Below are 23,310 nucleotides of genomic sequence, written 5' to 3'. Positions count from 1 at the left end.
TACATACATACATAAATGTATCATATCCCTATAATTGACAGTTTTGTTTTGTTTTTTTAACAGACGCTCATGTTTGACTACATAGTTCCCAGCTGGTGGACTGTTTGGGCAGGATTAGGAAATGTGGCCTTGTTGGAAGAGGTGTGTCACTTGGGGGCAGGCTAGAGGTTTCAAAAGTCTACTGACATTCTCAGCGTGCTCTCTGCCTCCTCCTTGTGGATCAAGATGTGAGCTCAACTCAACTGTCCACCTCCATGCCCTTGCCCCACCATTATGAACAATAACCCTCTGGAATTGTAGGCCCAATCAAACTCTTTTATGAATTGGTCATGGTGTTTTATTACAGCAACAGAAAACTAAGACAGTGGGTAAGGGTGGTTGCCACCAAGATTGAAACCCAAAGTTCAGTCCCTGGGACCCACCCGCATTAGAAGAGAATCTCCTAAGACTTGTCATCTGATTTCCATGTGCTATGGCAGGTATGTACCTACACACTATGGTGATATCTTATTTGTGCTGAAATGTGATTTTATTTGTATGTTAATAAATAAAGTTGCCTGGGGGTCAGAGCTAATAGCAACCCATTGAGCAGAAGTCTGGCAGTGGTAGCACACGCCCTTAATCAGATCACATGGCAGGCAGAGTCTGTGTGTTCAAGGACATAGCCAGCTTGGTGACACACACCTTTAATCCAAGTACCAACCATAGAGACCTGGACGTTTGTATAGACAGGCAGTGACGAAGAAGTCATGTGGTTGGGTTTAGAACCAATGAGAAGGCAGAACAGAAAGTCAATAAAAAATACAGACACACAGGAAGTAGGTCTCTTTTCTCAGAGGAAGGACAGCAGCGGCTGGTAAACTAAAGGCTATTCGCTAGTGCTCCAACCTCTTGGACTTTTAACTCTTTATTTGGCTCTGTGTTTCTTATTTAAGAAGACTATTTAGAATTACATCTACATACACACATTTAACAAATTTTTTAAAAATTAAAAAACAGGAGTTGGGAATTTAGTTCAGTGGTAGAGCGCTTGCATAGCAAGTGCAAGGCCCTGGGTTCGATCCTCAGCTCCACATACAAAAAAAAAAATTTTTTTTAAATAATTTCAAAGCTCTTAACTATAGTTGGGATCACATTGCCAACAGAACTACATAGACTCCAAAAACATTTTGTTACATCTGAAAGAAACTAGGGAAAACTCTAGGAGTATTATCAATAAAGGAACACTTACTTCAGAGCCTCCTTAGAACGTATAATCAAAGAATCACTGGTACTATTGATGTTAACTGTATCAAGCTCAACAGTCAATTCTGATCTAACTAATCTCAACTCCAAACTAAAAAAGTGAGTTTACAGCAATCTGCTTCATATTATCAGGTCTTTAAAAGTATTCCACTGGGTTTTGTCTGTTTTTGCAGTGCTGGGGATGGAACCTAGGTTCTTGTTCTACTGAGCTACATGCCCAGCCTAGAAATAGAAATTCTTTGGAAAAAACAATCAGCACTGTACAGAAAAGTAAATATTAAAAAATAGCTGGGCCGTGCTGGCACAATCCTTTAATCCCAGCACTCAGGAGGCAGAGGCAGGTGGAACTCTGTGGTGATATTATGTTCCCCAAGATACTGTACACCCTAATAAACTTTTCTGGGGCCAGAGAACAGAACAGCCATTAAATATAGAGGCCAGAAAAGGGTGGCACACACGTCTTTAATCCTAGCATTCCAGAGGCAGAGATCCTCCTGGAGTTCAAGGCCACACTGGAAACAACCAGGAGTGGTAACAAGAGCCTTTAATCCCAGGAAGTGGGGCTGGAGAGATGGCTCAGAGGTTAAGAGCACTGACTGTTCTTCCAGAGGTCCTGAGTTCAATTCCCAGCGACCACATGGTGGCTCACAACCATCTGTAATGAGATCTGGTGCCCTTTTCTGGCCTGCAGGCATACATGCAGGCAGAACACCGTATACATAATAAAAAAATAAATCATTAAAAATATATATAAATAATAATAATAATAATCCCAGGAAGTGATGGCAGAAAGCAGAAAGGTATGTAAGACCTGAGTAACAGGAACTAGAGTTGGTTAAGCTTTTAGGCTTTTGAGCAACACAGTTCAGCTGAGAGGCATCCAGTCTGAGGAAACAGGATCAGCTGAGGAATTGGTGAGGTGAGGAAGCTGTGGCTTGTTCTGTTTCTTTATCTTCCAGCATTCACCCCAATACCTGGCTTCAGGTTTGATTTTATTAATAAGAACTTTTAAGATTCATGCTACAGAACTCTGTGGGTTTGAGGCTAGCCTAGTCTATAGAGCCAGGACTGTTGCTGTTACACAAAGAAATTCTGTCATGAAAAACATATATAGCTACTACTAAAACCACATTGAAGTTTTCATCTGCTTATGTGTATCAATTTTTTCCTAGATAACTATAATCATTAATATTTTTAGGATCCTACTTTAAATTTTTTTCACATATTCCTGTATCTCAAAAAAAAATTTACTTAAAAGCTATACATTCTTCCCTTGCACATCTAGTTTCCTTGAACATTTCCTATAGATTAGGGACAATGTACCAGGATGTATGAGTACTCATCTCATCAAATCCTTGCAGATGCTGAATCACTTTTGATTCATTTCTAAATTATAGCTGGCAATACTGTCATTAATACAATGGTTGGGCAGAGCAGATATGTACAAAAACTGAGAACATCCGACTGCTGCTGAGGTCTACTAAGTATGGCACCATGGTGTGTTACTGCATGCATGGACAAGACATACATAGAAATACCTTTATCGAAGAGTCCAAGTTAAATACTGTGAAGATCTAGGCACATTTATAAGAGAAATTATTCTACATAAACTTCTGATGTTTAGTCCTGTGGCTATGGTTCACAGTTTTACTGTTTGTTGCCAAGCAGATTTGTACAAAACATGCAGATCAGACTACCATTTCAGTATCTCCCATTTGAAAAACAAAAGGGATTCCAGTATGAAAAAGCTCATATGTGGATAAGCCCTATAAAATAAGCTTGATGTTCTGAGGTTAAAGTATACAAAAAGCAAGTGGTAGCAGCGCATGCCTTTAATCCCAGCACTCAGGAGGCAGAGCCAGGCAGATCTCTGTGAGTTCGAGGCCAGCCTGGTCTACAGAGCAAGATCCAGGACAAGCACCAAAACTACACAGAGAAACCATCTTGAAAAAAAAAAAAAAAAAAAAAAAAAAAAGTACACAAAAAGCAGCATGCTACCAACTCAAAATTGACACCATATATGAGGAATATGTTTTAAGAAAGTATATTAGGCGGGCGGTGGTGGCGCACGCCTTTAATCCCAGCACTCGGGAGGCAGAAGCAGGTGGATCTCTGTGAGTTTGAGGCCAGCCTGGCCTACAGAGTGAATTCCAGGAAAGGGGCAAAGCTACACAGAGAAACCCTGTCTCGAAAAACAAAAACAAAAACAAACAAACAAAAAAAGTATATTGAATCTCTAAAGTAAATATATAAAACCCAATCTGATAAATAGCCCAGGAAAGAAAGTAGTATGATACTGTAATGGTAACTGAGAATAATTTTTCAGAAATTTATTTTTAAATGTGTATGTTTGCATGCTCATACACACACACATGCACACATATGAGTACAGGTGCCCACAGAGGCTAGAGGGATTAGATCCTCTAGAGCTGCAGTCAATAATTGTGATCTGTCCAACATGTGTGCTGGGACCTACCTCTGGTCCTCTAGAAGATCAGCAAGCAGTCTTAACCAATGAGCCATCTATCCAGCCCCAAAATAATTGCAACAAAAATACAAAGTCAATTTAATGGGGAAAACAGCCTTTTAAAAAAATGATGTCGGGCTAATAGGCAATACATATACAAAAAGATCATCTTCAACTTTATTGTAGGCTAGGGATGTAGCTCATTGATGCAGTACTTGCTTAAGACACTCACAGGCCCTAGGTTTGGTCTCCAGCACTGAATAAAATAAAACAAACAAAAATTAATTATCCCACTCTACATAAAAAATGCGACCCACAGGGTTGGGGATTTAGCTCAGTGGTAGAGCGTGTGCCTAGCAAGTGCAAGGCCCTGGGTTCGATCCTCAGCTCAAAAAAAAAAAAAAAAAAAAAGGCAACCCATGCATCCTGACTCAATCATATAGGGAGACAAAAGGGGAAAAATTTAGGAAGACAGGGGAATTGAAATAGGACAGATACCATTGTAACATGAAATTTTGTTAAGTTATTAGGCATAACAGTGATTTTGGAATCCTATTTTAAGTTCTTTCCTAAGGCCAAAAACAAACAAACAAACAAACAACAAGAACAAAAAAAAAAAACAAAAACTTTTAAGAATCTTAAACTTTACTGAGTAATCTTGTTATTAATAATAACATGTCCTGAAATCTATTTGTATACATCATAGAACACAGCAAATGAATGGGTAGTTTGTGTTCTTAAGAACAGAGCTTCTAGGCAGGGTGTGGTGGTACATGCCTTTAATTCCAGCACTGGCAGATCTCTGAGTCCAACCTGGTTTACAGAGAGAGTTCCAGGACAGCCAGGGCTACATGGAGAAACCCTGTCTCAAAAAACAAACACACAAACAAAGAACAGACCGTCTCGCTGAGAGAGAAGTAAGATACATACATGAAGGAAGATGAGAAAAACAAGGGTGTTATTGGTGATACCAGACGAATATGGTGTGTGTGTGTGTGTGTGTGTGTGTGTGTGTGTGCGTGTGTGTGTGTGTGCGTGTGTGTGTGTGTGTGTGCGTGTGTGTGTGTGCGCGTGTGTGTGTGCGCGTGTGTGTGTGTGCGTGTGCGTGCGCGTGTGTGCGTGCGCGCGTGTGTGTGTGTGTGTGTGTGTGTGTGTGTGTGTGTGTGTGTTTCCTAGCTCTATCCATTCCAAGAGTCAAGAAACAATAGCACTCCTGGCAATGACCTAGAACTAGTTCTAGAATCTAAACACCATTCCTCAGTACAAACAAGCAAAGCAAAGCTTCACAGGAGAGGCGGCCCCTTCTAAAACTAAGACAGGAAAAAGAAGAAGATCCTAGAACATTCATTTGTGTAGCAGACAAGAAAGTGATCAAAGAATGACAGGGCTACGCATCCAGAAGGGCAAACGGACCTACGATACACTTGAAAGGCACACCCGTGAGCTCAAAGAAGGAAGTACCCTGCGCAAGGTCACACTGCAAATGGCCATGGTAGCTAGTAACCAGGTTAGGCTTCCTTGAGCTACAAGCACACATGCCTCTGCTAAGGTTCTGGGTCAGCCATTGGTAGAATAAGAGATGAAGACTGCCAGGGGCCCCTAAAGCCCCAAGGTCTGGAGCCCTTCAATACAGTAACAGAAGACAGGTGAGGTGCCCTGAAGCGCCAGACAGACCCGAACCTCATCACGCTGAGGCCTTTGAACCTGTGGTGCCTTCTGACTGGAACACACTCTCTACAAAAAATCATTAGCTTGTGTTGGCCTCTGCTCAAAGGCCATCTTATCAGAAGGTCCTCTGTTTATATATATTTATATATGATTAAAAAATAAAACAATAAAGATTGCTCAGTGAACTGTTTAACAAACATTTCTTTAAGATTAAGATTTGTTTCAAATAAAGACACATGAAGAAGCAGGCAGGATACAGGAACAGGGTTTCACAGCAAAATAAAACCATCACCATACTGAAACCATGATTATTTATCATTTTTATTTCCTTCTGCCCATGTGGCATTGCTTCACTTCAACTGCACTGCATCAAATGAGTTCAGGAAGAAGGGATTTAAACATGTATCCATCTCATTTGTTTCTGACTAGCAATCCCGAGAAAGGGTTTGGGACAAAAAAAAGGTCAGAATTAACTCACTGCTATGAGCTTTGGAAAAGACTTCTAGATTGTAGCTCACAGCCTCATCTTTTATTGAGACTCTTCCAGCTTTCTGTGACCCTAACTATCTGACCCTAAATAGGACAACAGCAGACGATGACAATAAACCACACTGGAAACGGTCTTCCTGCCTGCACCAGTCTAACTTTCATCAAGAAGGAATGTCACCGCGTGCACAAACTGTGAACGGAGCTTTCTCTGACTGTAAGAAGGAAGCGGTGTAACACAGTGACTTGAGATAGGAGTTATGGACTAAGACTGTCTCAGTGTGAGTATTTACTTCCCCGTTTATAATCTATGGGATTCAGAGCAGATTATTTAATCTCTTTGTATGTCAGTATCCTCATCTAGGATATGGGAACAGTAGAATCTATGCGTTAAGGTTATTGTGAAGAGTAAATAAGATTAATAATAGTTAAGCTCTTAGAAGAACATCTGTATATTCTAACTTTCCACATGTTACTTCCACATCTTTATTGTTATTGTTTGACTCTTGGTTGGCTGACTGAGCTGTGTCCCCATGGTTCTTATTATTACGAGTACTATTATGACAACTGCTACCACAGCCAATTTCAATCTACAGGTGATGCAATTTGGCATTTGATTCAGGAAAATGAGAGCAAGGCAAATTATAACATACACATACACCACCACCACCATCCCGAGGGTGAACAACTAAAACTCTACGGTAGTCCTTCAGTATCTCTCAACCAGTTTTGTAAGAACGTGAAGAAAAGTTAGCAACAGTAATAATTCATGACTCATTCCCAGAAAGAACCTGTGACCTGGACAAATTTATCTCAGAAGAAATGATATGTTCTCTTCCTTAGTTAATCATTTATGCAATTTTATTCAAATTTACTATGAACTAAAAATTAAGCTAGACATGAGAAAAACAAAATGAAATAATGTCTACATCTTTTAAAACTTTGTGGGGTTTCTAATGACCTTTTGCTTCTCTTTTCTTTTTCAGCACTGGGGATTAAACCAGGGCCTTGTGCCCATAAGGCAAACCCTCTACCACTGAGATCCATACTAAGCCCTACAAAACGTCTGCATCAGTAAAGTAGACACAGGTTCTATCAGTGCACGTACATGGTACACAGAAACGTAAGACGGAACATGAAGAGTACTGAGAAACAGTAAGAGCAGGAGGCTTCACGGAGGCCAAACCAAGCCCTAAAAAAGACTAACAGGTTAACAGGTTAGATGGGGTAAAATCATGCCCCACGGAGTAAGAGTTAGCCAATGCAGGGCAGATACCACTATCCTACTCCAGTACACAGCAAAAAGACCCCTTCTGCAACTCATGGGTGGACAGAGAACTTCCGAAACAGCTGTTTACTCAGCTCAGCTCCCTCAACTCAACACATGCCTCATTCGTGGAGACAGGACAGGAAGCTGCAAGTAAGGCTGGTTCAGAGACAAATTTCTCACTTACAACACTGGGCGGCGGCAGTGGGCAACGGCTTCCTCTGGCTTTCTTCTTGACTGGAATACTAGAAGCAGAAAGGGAAGAAAAATATAGTAAGAGTTCCCAGTACAGAAAGGGGGACCACTGCTACCTACAAAAATGGTCAGTGTCTGACTTTTACGAAACATAACCAGAACTTCCCATTGCTTCCTCCCTGCAGGCTCCTGGCCTAGGCTAGATCTTCAGTTGTTATTATATTGGTGCTGGCTCAAAGCAGAACAGCAGAGGGACCATTCTGACCAAGAGCATACCAGGAAGCTACAAAAGGCCTGGCCTTAGAGCATTTCAAAGGGTTCTGTGCATGCCTGTGGTCAACATCTAGATTCCACAAACCAAATGCTAAAACTGAAACCCTCTATCAGGCTGTCTGCATATCTTGGAGTAACAGTGCTACTTCCCTTGCAAATGCTTATGGATACTGAAACTGCATATCTGAGAGTATACAGCTGGACTTCAGATATATCTGAAGGTATATCCTCCCACTCTAGCCTCTCCAGGGCCACCTACTACCACCACCACAACAATAATAAATGTACACGGTACTGAAGCCATAAGAAAATACTCTGTAAAAGAGAACAGAATTGAGGGTAAGCTCTGGGAGCGGCAGGAGTCCAAAAGGTATAAACCAAAGGATGCATACAGCTTAGAAAGACAGTTCAGTTCAAGCACAATGGAGGACTGGAAAGGTGTAACTTCAACCAACAAAGAGAAGATCTAGGCCAGGTAGGCAAGGTGGTACATGCTTAGAATCCCTGCACTCAGCAGAAGGAGAGAGGATATCATGAGCTCAAGTTAAACCTCAGCTACATGAAGAGCTAGAGGCCACACGGACTACATGAAAAAGGTATCTGAACTTTACATGCTAACTTTGCCACTCATTAGTAAGCTAAGAGGTTCTGGGAAAGCCACAGCCACAGCTACACTGCTAATGAGCCACTCATCCAATAAATACTGGCTTAGCACCATTACACGTAAAGGCTTGTTGGAAAAATAGAATTTAAGTCATGGTAAGGAGTCTGAAGTTTATACTAGTATATTGGGAGGCCACCTAGCTTTAAATATGGGAGAAATAGGATTTGATTGCTGTGGTGGTTTGAATGAGCTGTCCCTCATAGTGTTGAGCATTTGAATACTTGGGCCCCAGTTGACAGAAGTGTTTGGGTAAGTACGAGAGTTGTGACCTTGCTGGAAGGAATATGTCACAGGTAGTGGGCTTTCAAAGGCCAAATGTCATTCCCAGTTAGCTCTCTCTGGTGTCTGCTTGTGATCTGAGATCTGAGTTCTGTTCCTGTCACTGTGCCTACTGCCCCGATTCCATGCCATGATGAACTCTGATCTCTCTAGAACAGTAAGCTCAAATGAACATTTTTTTCTCTAAATTGCCTTGGTCACAGTATTTTATCACAGCCACAGAAAGGTGGCTTTTAAAGGACTATACTTTTAAAGGACTATAAGAGAGCTGGAGAAAGTTCAATGGTTAAGAGTACTAGCTGCTCTTCCAAAGGACCCAGGTTTGTTTCCCAGACCCAGATGGCAGCTCACAACCATCTATACCTCCAATTCTAGAGAAACCAACATCATCTTCTTCTTCTTGCCTCTTGGGCACCAAGCACACAAGTGGTACAAAGATATAAAATTAAAAAATAAAAATAAAAATGACTATGCCAGCTGTTACAGAGATGAACGGAGAGATGAACTGTTAGGGAATGACGGTGGGTTGTCCCTTAACATAATCCAGACAAATGATGGTGATTTGTACATAAGTGAGAATGTCAGTAGCAAAAGATAGTAGCTGGATCCAAAACAACTTCTGTATCTATTTTTGTATATAATGTATTTCACAAGCAGTAAACCATAATACAAATATGAGAATACTGATATTAATACTTCCAGAGGGAGATATCAAAAGTCCAGCACAATGTACACAGCAGAACTGCATTAGTAAAGCTGACAACCATGGAACTGCTCGGCAATCCAAGGCTGAACTCTCACTCCAAAGTCACAGCGGACTCGGCTATGAATTACAACCATTATAAATAATGGTGGGTAAGGCCATAAGAGGATATCAGATCTCCTAGAACCAGAGCTATAGGTGGTTGTAACCCACCATGTGGGTGCCAGGAGTTGAACCCAGGTCCCCTGGAAGAGCAACCAATATTTTTAACTGCTAAACCATCTCTCTAGAATCTTTTCAATCGTGATGGTTTTATAGGAAGGACTTAGGAGTAACAGTAAGAAATCCCAAAACTTTAGCGTTAAAGTAGAAGAATTCACATATAAGAGATCAGAGTAGATATTTTCAAGAAGTTATATTTAATTAATCTTGTTTTAGGTCCCAAACAATAAGTTAAAGTCTAGGTAACTACAGCAAAATTACTAATAAGATTGTTTTAGAAAGGATAGATGGGGGCTGCAGAGATGGCTCAAAAGTTAAAAGTACTTGTTGCTCTTGCAGAGGAGCAGGGTTCAATTTCCAGCACCTACATAGTGACTCATAGCCATCCACAACTCCCATTCTCAGATATCTGATGTCTTCTTCTGACTTCTATGGGCACCAGGTATGCCCATGGTGTACATACATACACACAGACAAAATGTTCATACACTTGAAAGAAAATAAATCTAAAAAAATTTTAAGAAGACAGGGATGCAGTTCAGTGGTTAAAAGGCATGTTTATCAAGTCAAAGTCCTAAGCTGAATCCTTAAATACATAAATAAGTCAGCCGCTAGCTGGCTAGTTAGGGAAAAAAGTAAATAAATAAGACCTATCCACAGCCTGAAGTGGTAGCACATACCCAAATATAATCTACAAAAATCAGTGGCAGAATAGTATGCTTTAAAAATCCTCTTCCTCTTCCTCTCCCTCTCCCCCTCCCCCCCCCCCCCCCTCTCTCTCTCTCGTGTGTGTGTGTGTGTGTGTGTGTGTGTGTGTGTGTGTGTGTGTGTGTGTGTGCGTGCATACATACACACACACACACACACACACACACACACACACACACACACACACACACACACACCCCTCCCAGGTCAGCCTGGAACACTGTTTAAATTTTTTTTTTCCAAGTTTCTATGATATCCAATATAGTTGTTCCTCTGTATCTCCAAATGTAGTAATGCTTGGGTTGAAAATTACTTGAAAAAGTTGTATCTCTACCAAATATATGTGTGTGTGTGTGTGTGTGTGTGTGTGTTTTAACTATTAAGTAATTGTTTTGCTTGATTTTTTTGTTTAATGAGAGACAGGGTCTAGCCTTGAGCTTTCTTTTTAACTAAGCCAAATCAGTGGTTCTCAATTTTCCTAATGCTGTAACCCTTTAATATAGTTCCTCATGTTGTGGTGACCCCCAACCATAAAATTATTTTCATTGCTACTTCATAACTGTAATTTTGCTATTGTTATGCATCATAGTGTAAATATCTGGTATGCACACAGTCTTAGGCAACCCCTGTGAAAGGGTCATTAGACCCTCAAAGAGGTCATGACCCACAGGTTGAGAACTGCTGCTCTAGATCCTTTTTGTGGATTCTACATAATGAAATGCTGTCTTTAAAAAAAAAAATGGGCTAGAGAGATGGCTCAGATGTTAGGAGCACTGACTGCTCCTCCAGAGGTCCTGATTTCATTCCCAGCACCCACATGGTGACTCACAACCATCTGTAATGAGATCTGGCACCCTCTTCTGTGTACATAATAAATAAATAAATCTTAAAAAAATGCAAATTCTAGCTAAGAATCATTAAACTATGAGAATGAGATTTGTTCAGTAAAACACTTTAAGAATAAAGAACAAAGTACTCACTAATAATAATAATGACCTATTATAAAATTTATTTTAAAAAATGTATTATTCATCAGGATGGAGAGATGACTCAGTGGTTTACAGCACTTATTGCTCTTCTGGAGGACCCAGGTTTGATTTCCAGCATCCCACATGGTGGCTCACAGCCATCTGTAATTTCAGTTCCAGGACATCCAATGCCCTCTTCTGGCCTCCACATAAACCAGGCATATACACAGTATACAGCCATACATGCAAGCAAAATATTCATACACATAAATAAGTATTGTGTATTTATGTTTTAAATTTTTAATTTTTAAAAATATTTTTAAATTTTAAACAAGAAATTGTTTAAAAACATATTATTGATTATTGGGGGAAATCAAACAAAATAAATTTAAAATCAACATTAAAAAAAAACCAGTTTTCTCTCTGCTACAGTTTGAAGTTTGTGTACCCACAAAATGTACTTGCTGAAACCTAATCAACAATGTGACGGTATCAGAAGTGGGGCTTTCAGTCATACGTAGATCATGAGGGTAAGGCCTCTTAGGAAAGGCACTTAGAATGGAGACACCAGGTGTGGCAGTCAGGCATTGGAACAGTTGGGTCCGAGTTAGTGACAGCCTGTGGGGAGGTTTAGGATGTAGGACCTTGCTGGAAAGAGAACGTCCCAGGGGATGGACTTGCACAGCCTCACCCTACTTCTACTTCTCGCTGTGTTTATGCTTGAGTCTGAGATCTCTCGGCTTCCTGCTCCTGCTGTCACGCCTCCCCACCATGGTGATGCTTCTCTCTCTGGAACGCTAAGTTCAAATAAACTCTTCCTTCTCTAAGGTGCCTCTGGTCAAGACATTTCATCACAGCAACAGAAAACAAGCTAGGACAGGAGTGAAGTGCTGTGAACAGCCTGACCATGCTGGGTTTTTTTTAGGAAGGTAGAAGATTTTGGAACTTCAAACTAAAAAGGCAACTGAATTCTGTAAACAGAGAATACTGAACCATCCTAGTGGGTTCCTGGAAGGCAATGGTACTGAGAACAATGTGAACTGTATAAGTCTAGCTCAAGAGGTTTCAGACAGATCAAGGTTTTTAACAACAACTGGATAAAGAATCCAGCTGCCTTCTGCCCTTCAAGTGAAGTAGAAAGAAATACAAAATGTACAGTTGGAGAGAAAGGCACTACGTTTAATGTTACAGCCAAGGGCACTGGAGGAGAGGTGTGGTGGTTTGAATAGGTATGGTCCCCATAGACTCAGTTGTTTGAATGCTTGGCCCATAGGGAGTGGCACTATTGGGAAGTGTGGCCTTTTTGGAGCATGTGTGGCCTTGGAGAAAATGGGTCACTGTAGATGAGGGCTTTGAGGTTTCATATGCTCAAGTTATGCCCAATTGGCATACAGTCTCCTGCTGCCTGCGGATCAAGATGTAGAACTTTCAGCTCCTCTAGCACCATGTTTGCCTCCACACCGCCATGTCCCACCATGATGATAATGGACTAAACCTCTGAACTGTAAGCTAGCCTCAATTAAATGTCTTCTTTTTAAGAGTTGCCATGGTCATGGGGTCTCTTCACAGCTGTTGAAACCCTAACCAAGACAAGATGAGGCAACTGTTACGAGATTACCACCCTTAAGAAGAGGCCTGCTCTGCACGGAACACAGGGAAGGGCTCACTCAGGACAAAACTTTACCCAGCTAAATCCCACCTTGTAAAAAAGAAAAGCCCTATGGAGTTCTCTGCTCCTACAAAACAACTGCAAACAAAAACTACTGCTAATGTGGTTCAAGGAGGCCAAGGTTCATCCCAAGACGGCAGCAGAATTTAGGAATATCATCCATATGTTGCTGGCTTTAGAGGCATGAAGGATGCAAGAGTGAAGGAGTTGTAGACTCTTCCTCTGTGGTTTCAGAGAGCCACTAAGGCCAGACAATGAGTAGCAAGTGAGTCCTTGCATGAAGGCCAGGAGAGAGCAGGAAGTCCTGGGGAGTCATTACATACAGCTGTAAAAGTGAAGCCTGGATTGGAAGCCCCCAGATGTTGTAGCTGCCAGAGATGTAGGATATCTGACAAGAAAACTCAATACAGAGAGTGTAATTAGCCCAAGAGAGAGATGTACATTGCAAGCAGCAAAGCTAGATGGGGGGAGAGGGGACCTTTTAAGATCCTGACATGGAACATGAAACTACAGGATTTAGAGTTTGCTTTGGTGGGTTCCAATCTTAATTTGGTACAGTATTTCCTCACTATGCCTCCATTCTTCTCTTTTGAAATGGTAATGTATATTATGTGCCATTAAATGTTAGAAATATGTGAAATGTCCAGAAAATGTTATAGAAAAACAGAATGTAGTGATTCTCAGTGGTTGAGGAAGAGGAAGAATCAAAGAGAGGTGGTTAAGGGAACAAGACTTTGTTATATAGTAATGAAAATGTTCAAAATTGATTGTAGTGCTATATACACAGACAACTCAGCAAATATTCTAAAAGCCACTGAATTATGACTCAATAAAGGTGTTAAAGAACAAGGCAGCAGAACAGAAAGTAAAGGTGTAAATGTAGTCCTTCTGCTCCCTAGAAAGTGAACAGGAAGCAAAGACTTCACAGGCACAAGCATGGTGGTACAGACATGAAATTACAACACCAAGAAGCTGAGGCAGGAGGTCCACCATGAAATCAAGGCCAGCCTGGGCTATGTGATGAGCTCAATGCCTTTCCAGTCAATAGAAACAGATTCTGTCACAAAAAGAAAAATCTCAGAGGAGGTGGAAACTACAGACCAAGGACCATTATTACTGTAACTTGTAAACTTTTGTGATGTTTGTCGTTTTTACCATTTAGTCCCTTTAACTGATTCTGCAGAGTGGCACAAAGTGAGGCCTACTAAGTCAAACGTGCAGAGTACCCCCTTACCAGGACAGCAAGGGTGGCAGAAGGTCCAAAGGCTATATAAACTAGTCCACAGCCAGGCTTGATGAGAACAATGACAGGCACTTTCCGTACAGAAGGAAACTTAGTGTGTGGACCTGAACATCCGAAGTGCTTATGCAGCATAGTAACAGAAATGCAATGAAAAGCTGAGGATAGTGGCACATGCCAGCAATCTCAGGGCTTGGGAAGCTGAGGGAGGAGGATGGAGAGTTCCAGGTCAGCATAAGCAACTTGGTAAGACCCTCTCTTCAAAAAGTAATCAAAAATCCTGAAAAGAATAGTTGTCACATATCCCAAATTCCATTTCATCTGTCAATAAATTAATTCATAGTGGGTTGAATTATTTCCTCCAAAACTATACACTTAAGTTCTAACCTTAAGTACCTGTAAACATGAAGACCAGGGCTGCATTTCAGATTCATTTTCTTCAACCATGTAATACTATCAAGTATTTGTACCTCAGATCTTTGTTTCTCCCTTTGTTCCATGGACCTTTCTAATTTCTTTTAGGTAGTGCTTTCGCAATTTCTTTTATTTCCCAGAATTCTATCATTCATGTGTCCCAAAGTTGTGTCTTTATTCTTCAGACTTTCTCTACGCACCCTCCTAAATAAGGTTATCCTTTGCTGTGACTTCAACCGCTACTAATGGTGATGAACCCACACTCTAGTAGACCTTAGCTCCTCACCTGGTTTGACCCTGAACTTTAGATTTTTCTCATAGGTTGCTTCTTACACATTTCTCCTAAAATAGTATATAGAAAATAGTGCTCAAATGTTATAACAATTTCTTTTGCTTTCTTTTTTTATTAAGAGATTTTCTATTCATTTTACATACCAACCACAGATTTCCCTGTCCTCCCTCCTCTTGCCCCTGAGCCCTCCCCCCAACCCACTCCCCATTCCCACCTCCTCCAAGGCAAGGCCTCCCATGGGAAGTCAGCAGAGCCTGGTACATTGTGTTGAGGCAGGACCAAGCCCCTCCTTCCTGTACCAAGGCTGCGCAAAGTATCTCACCACAGGCCCTAGGCTCCAGAAAGCCGGCTGATGCACTAGGGATAGATCCCCATCCCACTGCCTAGGGGCCCACTAAACAGTTCAAGCTAAACAACTGTCTCACTTATCCAGAGGGCCTAGTCTAGTACCATGGGGGCTCCTCAGCTATTGGTCCACAGTTCATGTGTTTCCATTAGTTTGGCTAGTTGTCCCTGTACTTTTTCCAATCATGGTCTCGACATCTCTTGCTCATAGCATCCCTCCTCTCTCTCATCAATTGGACTCCTGGAGCTCCGCCTGGGACCCAGCCATGGATCTCTGCATCTGCTTCCATCAGTCACTGGATTAGAGTTCTATCATGACAGTAAGGGTATTCAGCCATCCAATCACCAGAGTAGGTCAGCTCAGGCACTCTCTCGACCATTGCCAGTCGTCTATGGTGGAGTCATCCTTGCAGATTCCTGGGAACCTTCCTAGCACTCTGCTTCTCCCTATTCCCATGGTGTCTTCATTTATCATGGTATGTCTTTCCTTGCTCTTCTACTCTGTTCCCGTTCCAGCTCAAATCTCCTGCTCCCCTAAGCTCTCATTCCCCCATCCCTTGCCCCCAATTTGCTCATGTAGATCTTATCCATTTCTCCATTGCTGGGAGATCCATGTGTCCTTCCTAGGGTACTCCTTACTAGCTAGCCTCCCTGGAGCTGTGGGTTGCAGTCTGGTTATCCTTTGCTTTACATCTAGTATCCACTTATGAGTGAGTACATACCATGTTTGTCTTTCTGAGTCTGGGTTACCTCACTCAGGATGATATTTTCTAGTTCTATCCATTTGCCTGCAAACCTAATGATGTCATTGTTTTTCTCTGCTGAATAGTACTCCATTGTGTAAATGTACAACATTTTCTTTATCCATTCTTCAGTTGAGGGACATCTAGGTTGTTTCCAGGTTCTGGCTATTACAAATAGTGCTGCTATAAGCATAGTTGAGCATGTGTCCTTGTGGTACGATTGAGCATTCTTTGGGTATATGCCCAAGAGTGGTATAGCTGGGTCTTGAGGAAGATTGATTCCCTATTTTCTGAGAAACCGATATACTGATTTCCACAGTGGCTGTACAAGTTTGCATTCCCACCAACAGTGTAGGAGTGTTCCCCTTGTTCCACATCCTCTCCAACATGGACTGTCATTAGTGTTTTTGATCATAGCCATTCTGACAGGTATCTCAGAGTCATTTTGGTTTGCATTTCCCTGATGACTAAGGATATTGAGCAATTCCTTAAATGTCTTTCAGCCATTTGAGATTCTTCTGTTGAGAATTCTGTTTAGCTCTGTAGCCCATTTTTTAATTGGACTGTTAGGTATTTTGATGTCTAGTTTCTTGAGTTCTTTATGTACTTTGGAGATGAGTCCTCTGTCAGATATGGGGTTGGTGAAGATATTTCTGAAGGCTATTGTTTTGTCTTATTGACCATGTCCTTTACCCTTACAAAAGCATCTCAGTTTCAAGAGGTCCCATTTATTAATTGTTGCTCTCAGTGTCTGTGCTACTGGTGTTATATTTACGAAGTGATCTCTGGTGCCAATGTGATCAAGACTACTTCCTACAAAAGTTTCTCTATTTAATAGCCCTGGCTGTCCTGGGGCTTGCTTTGTAGACCGGGATAGCCTGGCACCCACAGAGATCTGCCTGCCTCTGCCTAAATGTGTGTCATACCTGGCAATTTGCATTTCTGATGGCAAACATATCTCAAAGTAAATCTCTTTACACTGCCAATAACAAAAGCAATCTCCACATTTCTGATGCCCCAGATGGAAGTGACTGTCTTCTCTTTACACACATAGCTGGAGATAAGTCCTGACAGCAAGACCAAGCAAAACAAGAGTCTAAACATTCCTAAAAAGTGCACACAACTGCCAGGTGGCAGTGGCACATGCCTTTAATCCCAGCACTCAGGAGGCAGAGGCAGGTGGATCTCTGTGAGTTCTAGGCCAGCCTGGGCTACAGAGTGAGATCCAGGACAGGCACCAAAGCTACACAGAGAAACCTTGTCTTGAAAAACCACAAAGAAAAAAAGAAAAAAAGAAAGTGCACACAATTAAGAATAATATCCAAATATCTGAGCAGAATCAGAAGAAATACCTTCTGCTCATTTGTATAACAAAAGAGGGGCTGCTATTAGCTCCTTCCTCACCAGCCCAGAGTCAGACTAACACTACCATGTGACCAACAGTGAGAGAAAGAGGAAGAGTGGGAGACGGAGCTTTCCGATGGAATTTCAGGAAATCTTCTCCCTGCCCTGTCCATTACAGCTGGGCACAGTGTGCATGCCAGTACTCCCGGCCCCAAGAAGCTATGGCAGTAGGATATCAAGTTCAAGACCAGTCAAAGCCACGTAGCAAGACTTTGTCTCAAAAAGAAAATAGAAATAGTAATAATAATGGCATTATTACAGACTGGGGGTGTAGCTCATTGGTAAAGCACATGTCTAAGAAATGTAAAGCCATGGATTAGATTTAATTCTCTTACCACAATTTTAATGCCTCAGACAAGGTGTTCTTGGCACCCTCCCTGGAAAATCTATAATAGAATATAATGGATTATCCCCATCTCTCAATATTGCAAAAAAGAAAGGAGTTCCTACCTCATTATCATCTGCCAAGGCATTGATTTGCTCTAATTTGTAGGTCCAGTATCTGGCTTCCTCCTCTGGGATGTCTAAGATGAAAAATAACAAATGATATTAGCTGGTAGGTCAGTCATCAGCAAATAATACTTTATTTAGAAAAAATGAATATAATTAGAATGGTGGTAGTGACAGATGAATTTTAACAGTGACTCAATTGTTGCCATAAACATTACTGACTCTATTTTGGAAAGACAATATAATGAATTACTATTCCTGATTCTATTTTTGAAGATGATGAAACTAAAGCTCTGAGAGGATACATATTCTATCTATGGTTGAGTTCCTCTGCAGATAAGCCATGATTCAAACTGATGTTGGTATAATGCCAAAATTACAGTTTATGTAACCACGCTACCTTTCACTCAGCAAGACCAAAACACTCCAAAGGATTAGAAGAAAAGTTATACCTTGGGATATAAAGATGCTGAAAACTTATATTTTGCCTTCAAAAAATTTAAAGATATAGCCAAGCATAGTGGTCTGTATGTGTAATTCCAATATTCAGGAAGCTAAGGAGATAGGATTACAAGTTCAAGGCCAGTCTGGACTATATATGGAGTTCCAGGTCAACATAGTGAAAATGTTGTCTCAAACAAACAAAAATATATACACACATATATACACATTAGTATAATTGCCATGTAGGAATACAGTCAAAAGGACTAAAGAAATCTCAAAGGAGTATTTGTACATCAAAGCTGAGAACATCATTTATTCACACTGGCCAAGAGTTAAAGTAACTCAAGTGTCCATAAACAGATAAAAAATAAACAAAATTACTTAGATCTACACAATGGAACATAATTCATCCTTTAAAAGGAAAGAATTCCAAGCTGGTTCTTAGCTCAATGGCAAACAAGAGATAAAGAAGGGCCAGGAGGCTGAGACAGGAGCTAGAAATACATAGTAAGTTCAAAGCCAGCCTGACTATAAAAGAGGTTCTGTCTCAAAACACAAAACAAAACTTCAAGACTTACGATTTGTGTTTTAAGAGTGTGAGGCCAAGATTACAGCACACACCTATAATACCAACACTTAGAAGACTTACATGGGAGGATCACAAGGCTGAGGCCAATCTGTGCTACATTGTTAAGTTCTGAACCAACCTGAGCTATATTAGCCAGATGTGTCTCAAAAAAATATTAAAATTAAAAATAAAAGAGTTGGGACAGGCGGTGGTGGCATATGCCTTTAATCCGAGCACCTGGAAGGCAGAGGCAGGCAGATCTCTGTGAGTTCAAGACCAGCCTGGTCTACGGAGCGAGTTCCAGGACAAGCTCCAAAGCTACACAGAGAAACCCTGTCTCGAAAAACCAAAAATAAATAAATAAATTAATTAATTAATTAATTAAATTTAATTAAAAAATGGCATGGTTGGACAAGGACATATATGCTTAGAGACTGAGAAGGCAGCACTGGAAATATACATAAGAAGTATTAATACAGCCGACTGAAGGAGTATACTCTTACATAGCCTACAAGGATGTGGAGACTTAATTTTCACTGGTCAACTTTTTAAAGCATTACACTGTTATGTGCCACATAACACATCAGTCAAGAAAAAACTGCAAGCCAGGCCATAGTGATGGCACACGCCTTCAATCCCAGAACTTGGGAGGCAGAGGCAGGTGGATCTCTATGAGTTCGAGGCCAGCCTGGGCTACAGAGTGAGTTCTAGGACAGCCAGGGCTACACAAAGAAATCCTGGCTCAAGGAAGAAAAACAAAACAAAAACCCTGCAAACTGCAAAGCTAGGCATGGTAGCATGCATCTGCAACTCCAGTACTTGGAGGCAGAGGTAGGAAGAGAATTCTCAGTCATCTTGGGGTACATAGTGAGATCCTATCTCAAAAACCAGAAGAAGAGCCGGGCGGTGGTGGCGCACGCCTTTAATCCCAGCACTCGGGAGGCAGAGGCAGGTGGATCTCTGTGAGTTCGAGGCCAGCCTGGTCTACAGAGTTGAGTTCCAGGAAAGACGCAAAGCTACACAGAGAAATCCTGTCTCGAGAAAAAAAAAAAACAGAAGAAAGAAAAGCAGGCTGCATGCATGACGTTGGGTTCCTAAGATTACTATGGAGTTATGAAATGCATTTCACCTCATTGATACAATAGGGAAAATTCTGTAAGTAAACCTGCTATGCTGTAAAAAGGCATCGTAAATACAATTATGTACAATACTTGGTGTACAACAGATTGATACTACATATAACAATGTTTCACACACACACACACACACACACACACACACACACACACTTGTAAAACTATACATTTTACCAATATATGACTATACTCCTTCAGCCCATCCCTTTATGCTAGTCCTCCAACACCAGCAGACATTCCCTGGGAACCCACAGGCCACTCCAGCCAAGGAAGTAGGTAGACTAACTGCAAATCTTCACCTCACCCTCCTTTCCCCCAAGTCAATTCCCTAGTCTCACCCCCATCTCTACAGCATACCACTGGCTGAAGCATCCCCTCCCTCCCTGCCCCCTTCCTTCTCCAGTGGATCATATATATCTTCTCCTCCAACCTTGCTTCCCCCACTCATATATCTCATTATTCTAGCCACCAACAGCAGCAGGCATTCCCTGAGAACCTACTGGCCAGGACTGACAGCAAGGCAGGTAGGCCAGTGAGGCAGGAGGCCAGTGAGGCAGGTAGGCCAGTGAGGCAGTAGGCCAGTGAGGCAGGGAGGCCAGTGAGCAGGGAGGCCAGTGAGCAGGGAGGCCAGTGAGCAGGGAGGCCAGTGAGGCAGTAGGCCAGTGAGCAGGGAGACCAGTGAGGCAGTAGACCAGTGAGCAGGGAGGCCAGTGAGCAGGGAGGCCAGTGAGCAGGTAAGCCAGTGAGGCAGGTAGGCCAGTAAAGCAGGTAGGCCAGTGAGGCAGTAGGCCAGTGAGCAGGGAGGCCAGTGAGCAGGGAGGCCAGTGAGGCAGTAGGCCAGTAAAGCAGGTAGGCCAGTGAGGCAGTAGGCCAGTGAGCAGGGAGGCCAGTGAGCAGGGAGGCCAGTGAGCAGGGAGGCCAGTGAGCAGGGAGGCCAGTGTGGCAGTAGGCCAGTGAGCAGGGAGACCAGTGAGGCAGTAGACCAGTGAGCAGGGAGGCCAGTGAGCAGGGAGGCCAGTGAGCAGGTAAGCCAGTGAGGCAGGTAGGCCAGTAAAGCAGGTAGGCCAGTGAGGCAGGAGGCCAGTGAGCAGGGAGGCCAGTGAGCAGGGAGGCCAGTGAGGCAGTAGGCCAGTAAAGCAGGTAGGCCAGTGAGGCAGTAGGCCAGTGAGCAGGGAGGCCAGTGAGCAGGGAGGCCAGTGAGCAGGGAGGCCAGTGAGGCAGAGAGACCAGTGAGCAGGGAGGCCAGTGAGCAGGGACGCCAGTGAGGCAGGTAGGCCAGTGAGGCAGGTAGGCCAGTGAGCAGGGAGGCCAGTGAGGCAGGGAGGCCAGTGAGGCAGGTAGGCCAGTGAGGCAGGTAGGCCAGTGAGCAGGGAGGCCAGTGAGCAGGGAGGCCAGTGAGGCAGGGAGACCAGTGAGCAGGGAGGCCAGTGAGGCAGGTAGGCCAGTGAGGCAGGTAGGCCAGTGAGCAGGGAGGCCAGTGAGGCAGGTAGGCCAGTGAGGCAGGTAGGCCAGTGAGGCAGGTAGGCCAGTGAGCAGGGAGGCCAGTGAGGCAGGTAAGCCAGTGAGCAGGGAGGCCAGTGAGGCAGTAGGCCAGTGAGGCAGTAGGCCAGTGAGCAGGGAGGCCAGTGAGCAGGGAGGCCAGTGAGGCAGTAGGCCAGTGAGCAGGGAGGGCAGTGAGCAGGGAGGCCAGTGAGGCAGTAGGCCAGTGAGCAGGGAGGCCAGTGAGCAGAGAGGCCAGTGAGGCAGGAGGCGAGCTTCAGATCTTCAGTCTCCCTCTTCTCCTTCATATTCAATCCCCAGTCTCATCCCCAGGCCTGTAGACTACCTGCTGTGGCCTCTCCACACCTTCTGCACTCATTTCTGGTGGAACACGTTGCTTTCTTCCCTCCTGTGTACCCCCCAGCCCCACCCTCTGCCCCCAGCCCACACCATTCCTAAGTGTCAGATTCCAATACCTACAAACACTTTTTTTTTTTTTTAAATTAAGACAGGGTTTCTCTGTGTGTAGTCCTAGAACTCATTCTGTAGACCTCTAGCCTCAAACTCAGAGATCCACCTGCCTCTGCCTCCTTGTACCACTACCTGGTCCTAAAAACACATTTTATCTGGGGATTCCAGAAAAAAAGCTGAACAAAGAAGTTTAGATTCAGGGTTCTTGTTTTGAAAAAAAAAAGGGGGGTGGGAGGCTATAGAAATGATAGGATAAAGGGTAGATTATTAAATCTACTCTGAAAAGAAAAAAAGGGAATATAGAGATAGGATGAAGGGGTAGATAATTGAATCTACTTTTAAAAAGCAACTACTTGTTTAAATATTTTACATTGATGTGAATCTTTGTATATTGATACAAAGTTGAAATTATTTTTTAGAAAATACTGTACTTGAACTAATCTTGTTCAAGGTATTGTACCTATACATTTCATTTAACAATGTAATGCAATTGTCTAGTCCTTGAAAGTTACTAATACAAACTATTTAGGATAATAAGGAAACACTGGTTAGTAATTAGTTACCTACTATAACTGAACTTGTAGTAATGTTAGATATAGTATTAAGGTCAAACAGATATATTTTAGATACACAGGTCATCTTCAAACACTTCAGAGATTTACAGAATATGGCATTTAAGATGTTTTAATAACATAGGTTCTTTTTTTTATGACAATGAGACATGTCTGCTGTTGGCAGCACCAATCTACTTCAGAGAAGATGATGGGCATCGAAAAAATTCCATATGGAATTTACTTTCTTTGTAGTAAAAGTTAGCCAGTGGGCAAGAAAATGCCCTTGCCTTGACTGCTGACAGTATGCTGTCCAAACTGGATAAGCAGAACACAAAAGAAAGAACTGCAAAAATTTGCCAACATAAGGTAAGAAGGCCCTTCAGAAAATCCTGCTTCACAGATAAGTCTGTCAGATATGCTAGGCCTGTAAAGACGGATGCCCCAATGTTGTAGAGGAACCTTGGGTGACTGTCGAGGCAACCAGTTGTTTCTATCATTTCTCACATTTTTTTTGGAAGTCACTCGCTTGCACTTCCTGCTTATTCAGGTAATATTTCCTTCTTAGGTCTCTGATGGAGTTCAAGACTTTATATATAGTTATAGTTTTCCTTGTTACCAGATTCAAAAAAGAAATTCACTAAAGAAGTGTAAAGTGTAGAGGGCTGAGAGAGATTAAAAGCTAGTTTTGGTAATGCAAGTTAGAATAGAAAGTGATTTAGGTACAGGACTTTGGACTTACCAAGATAAAATAGATAGTGGAGTATTTTTTATAAATTTGTCAAATGTGGGCTGGAGAGATGGCTCAGAAGTTAAGAGCACTGACTGCTCTTCCAGAAGTCCTGAGTTCAATTCTCAGCAACCACATGGTGGCTCACAACCATCTATAATGAGATCTGGCACCCTCTTCTGTATACATAATAAATAAATAAATCTTTTTAAAAAATTGTCAAATGCAA

The 23,310-nt window shown here is 42.2% G+C and overlaps 1 protein-coding gene across 9 annotated transcripts in view; it reads right to left on the bottom strand.

The window, feature by feature from the left end:
* The window catches only part of Unc13b (unc-13 homolog B), a 198,288-nt gene that overhangs the window by 126,618 nt on the left and 48,360 nt on the right, over positions 1 to 23,310 (bottom strand). For all 9 annotated transcript variants that reach the window (XM_036177284.1, XM_036177285.1, XM_036177288.1 and 6 more), the window contains exons 6-7: positions 17,703 to 17,776; positions 7,321 to 7,378 (exon numbers count right to left, since the gene is read on the bottom strand). In XM_036177284.1, coding sequence (XP_036033177.1) covers positions 7,321 to 7,378; positions 17,703 to 17,776 — 132 coding nt within the window. The remainder of the gene's footprint in view (positions 1 to 7,320; positions 7,379 to 17,702; positions 17,777 to 23,310) is intronic.

Source organism: Onychomys torridus, chromosome 2, assembly GCF_903995425.1.
Source record: "Onychomys torridus chromosome 2, mOncTor1.1, whole genome shotgun sequence".
In the NCBI taxonomy this organism is placed as follows: domain Eukaryota; kingdom Metazoa; phylum Chordata; class Mammalia; order Rodentia; family Cricetidae; genus Onychomys; species Onychomys torridus.
Note: the sequence above shows the minus strand (reverse complement) of the source record. Positions and strands in the feature narration are given on the sequence as shown.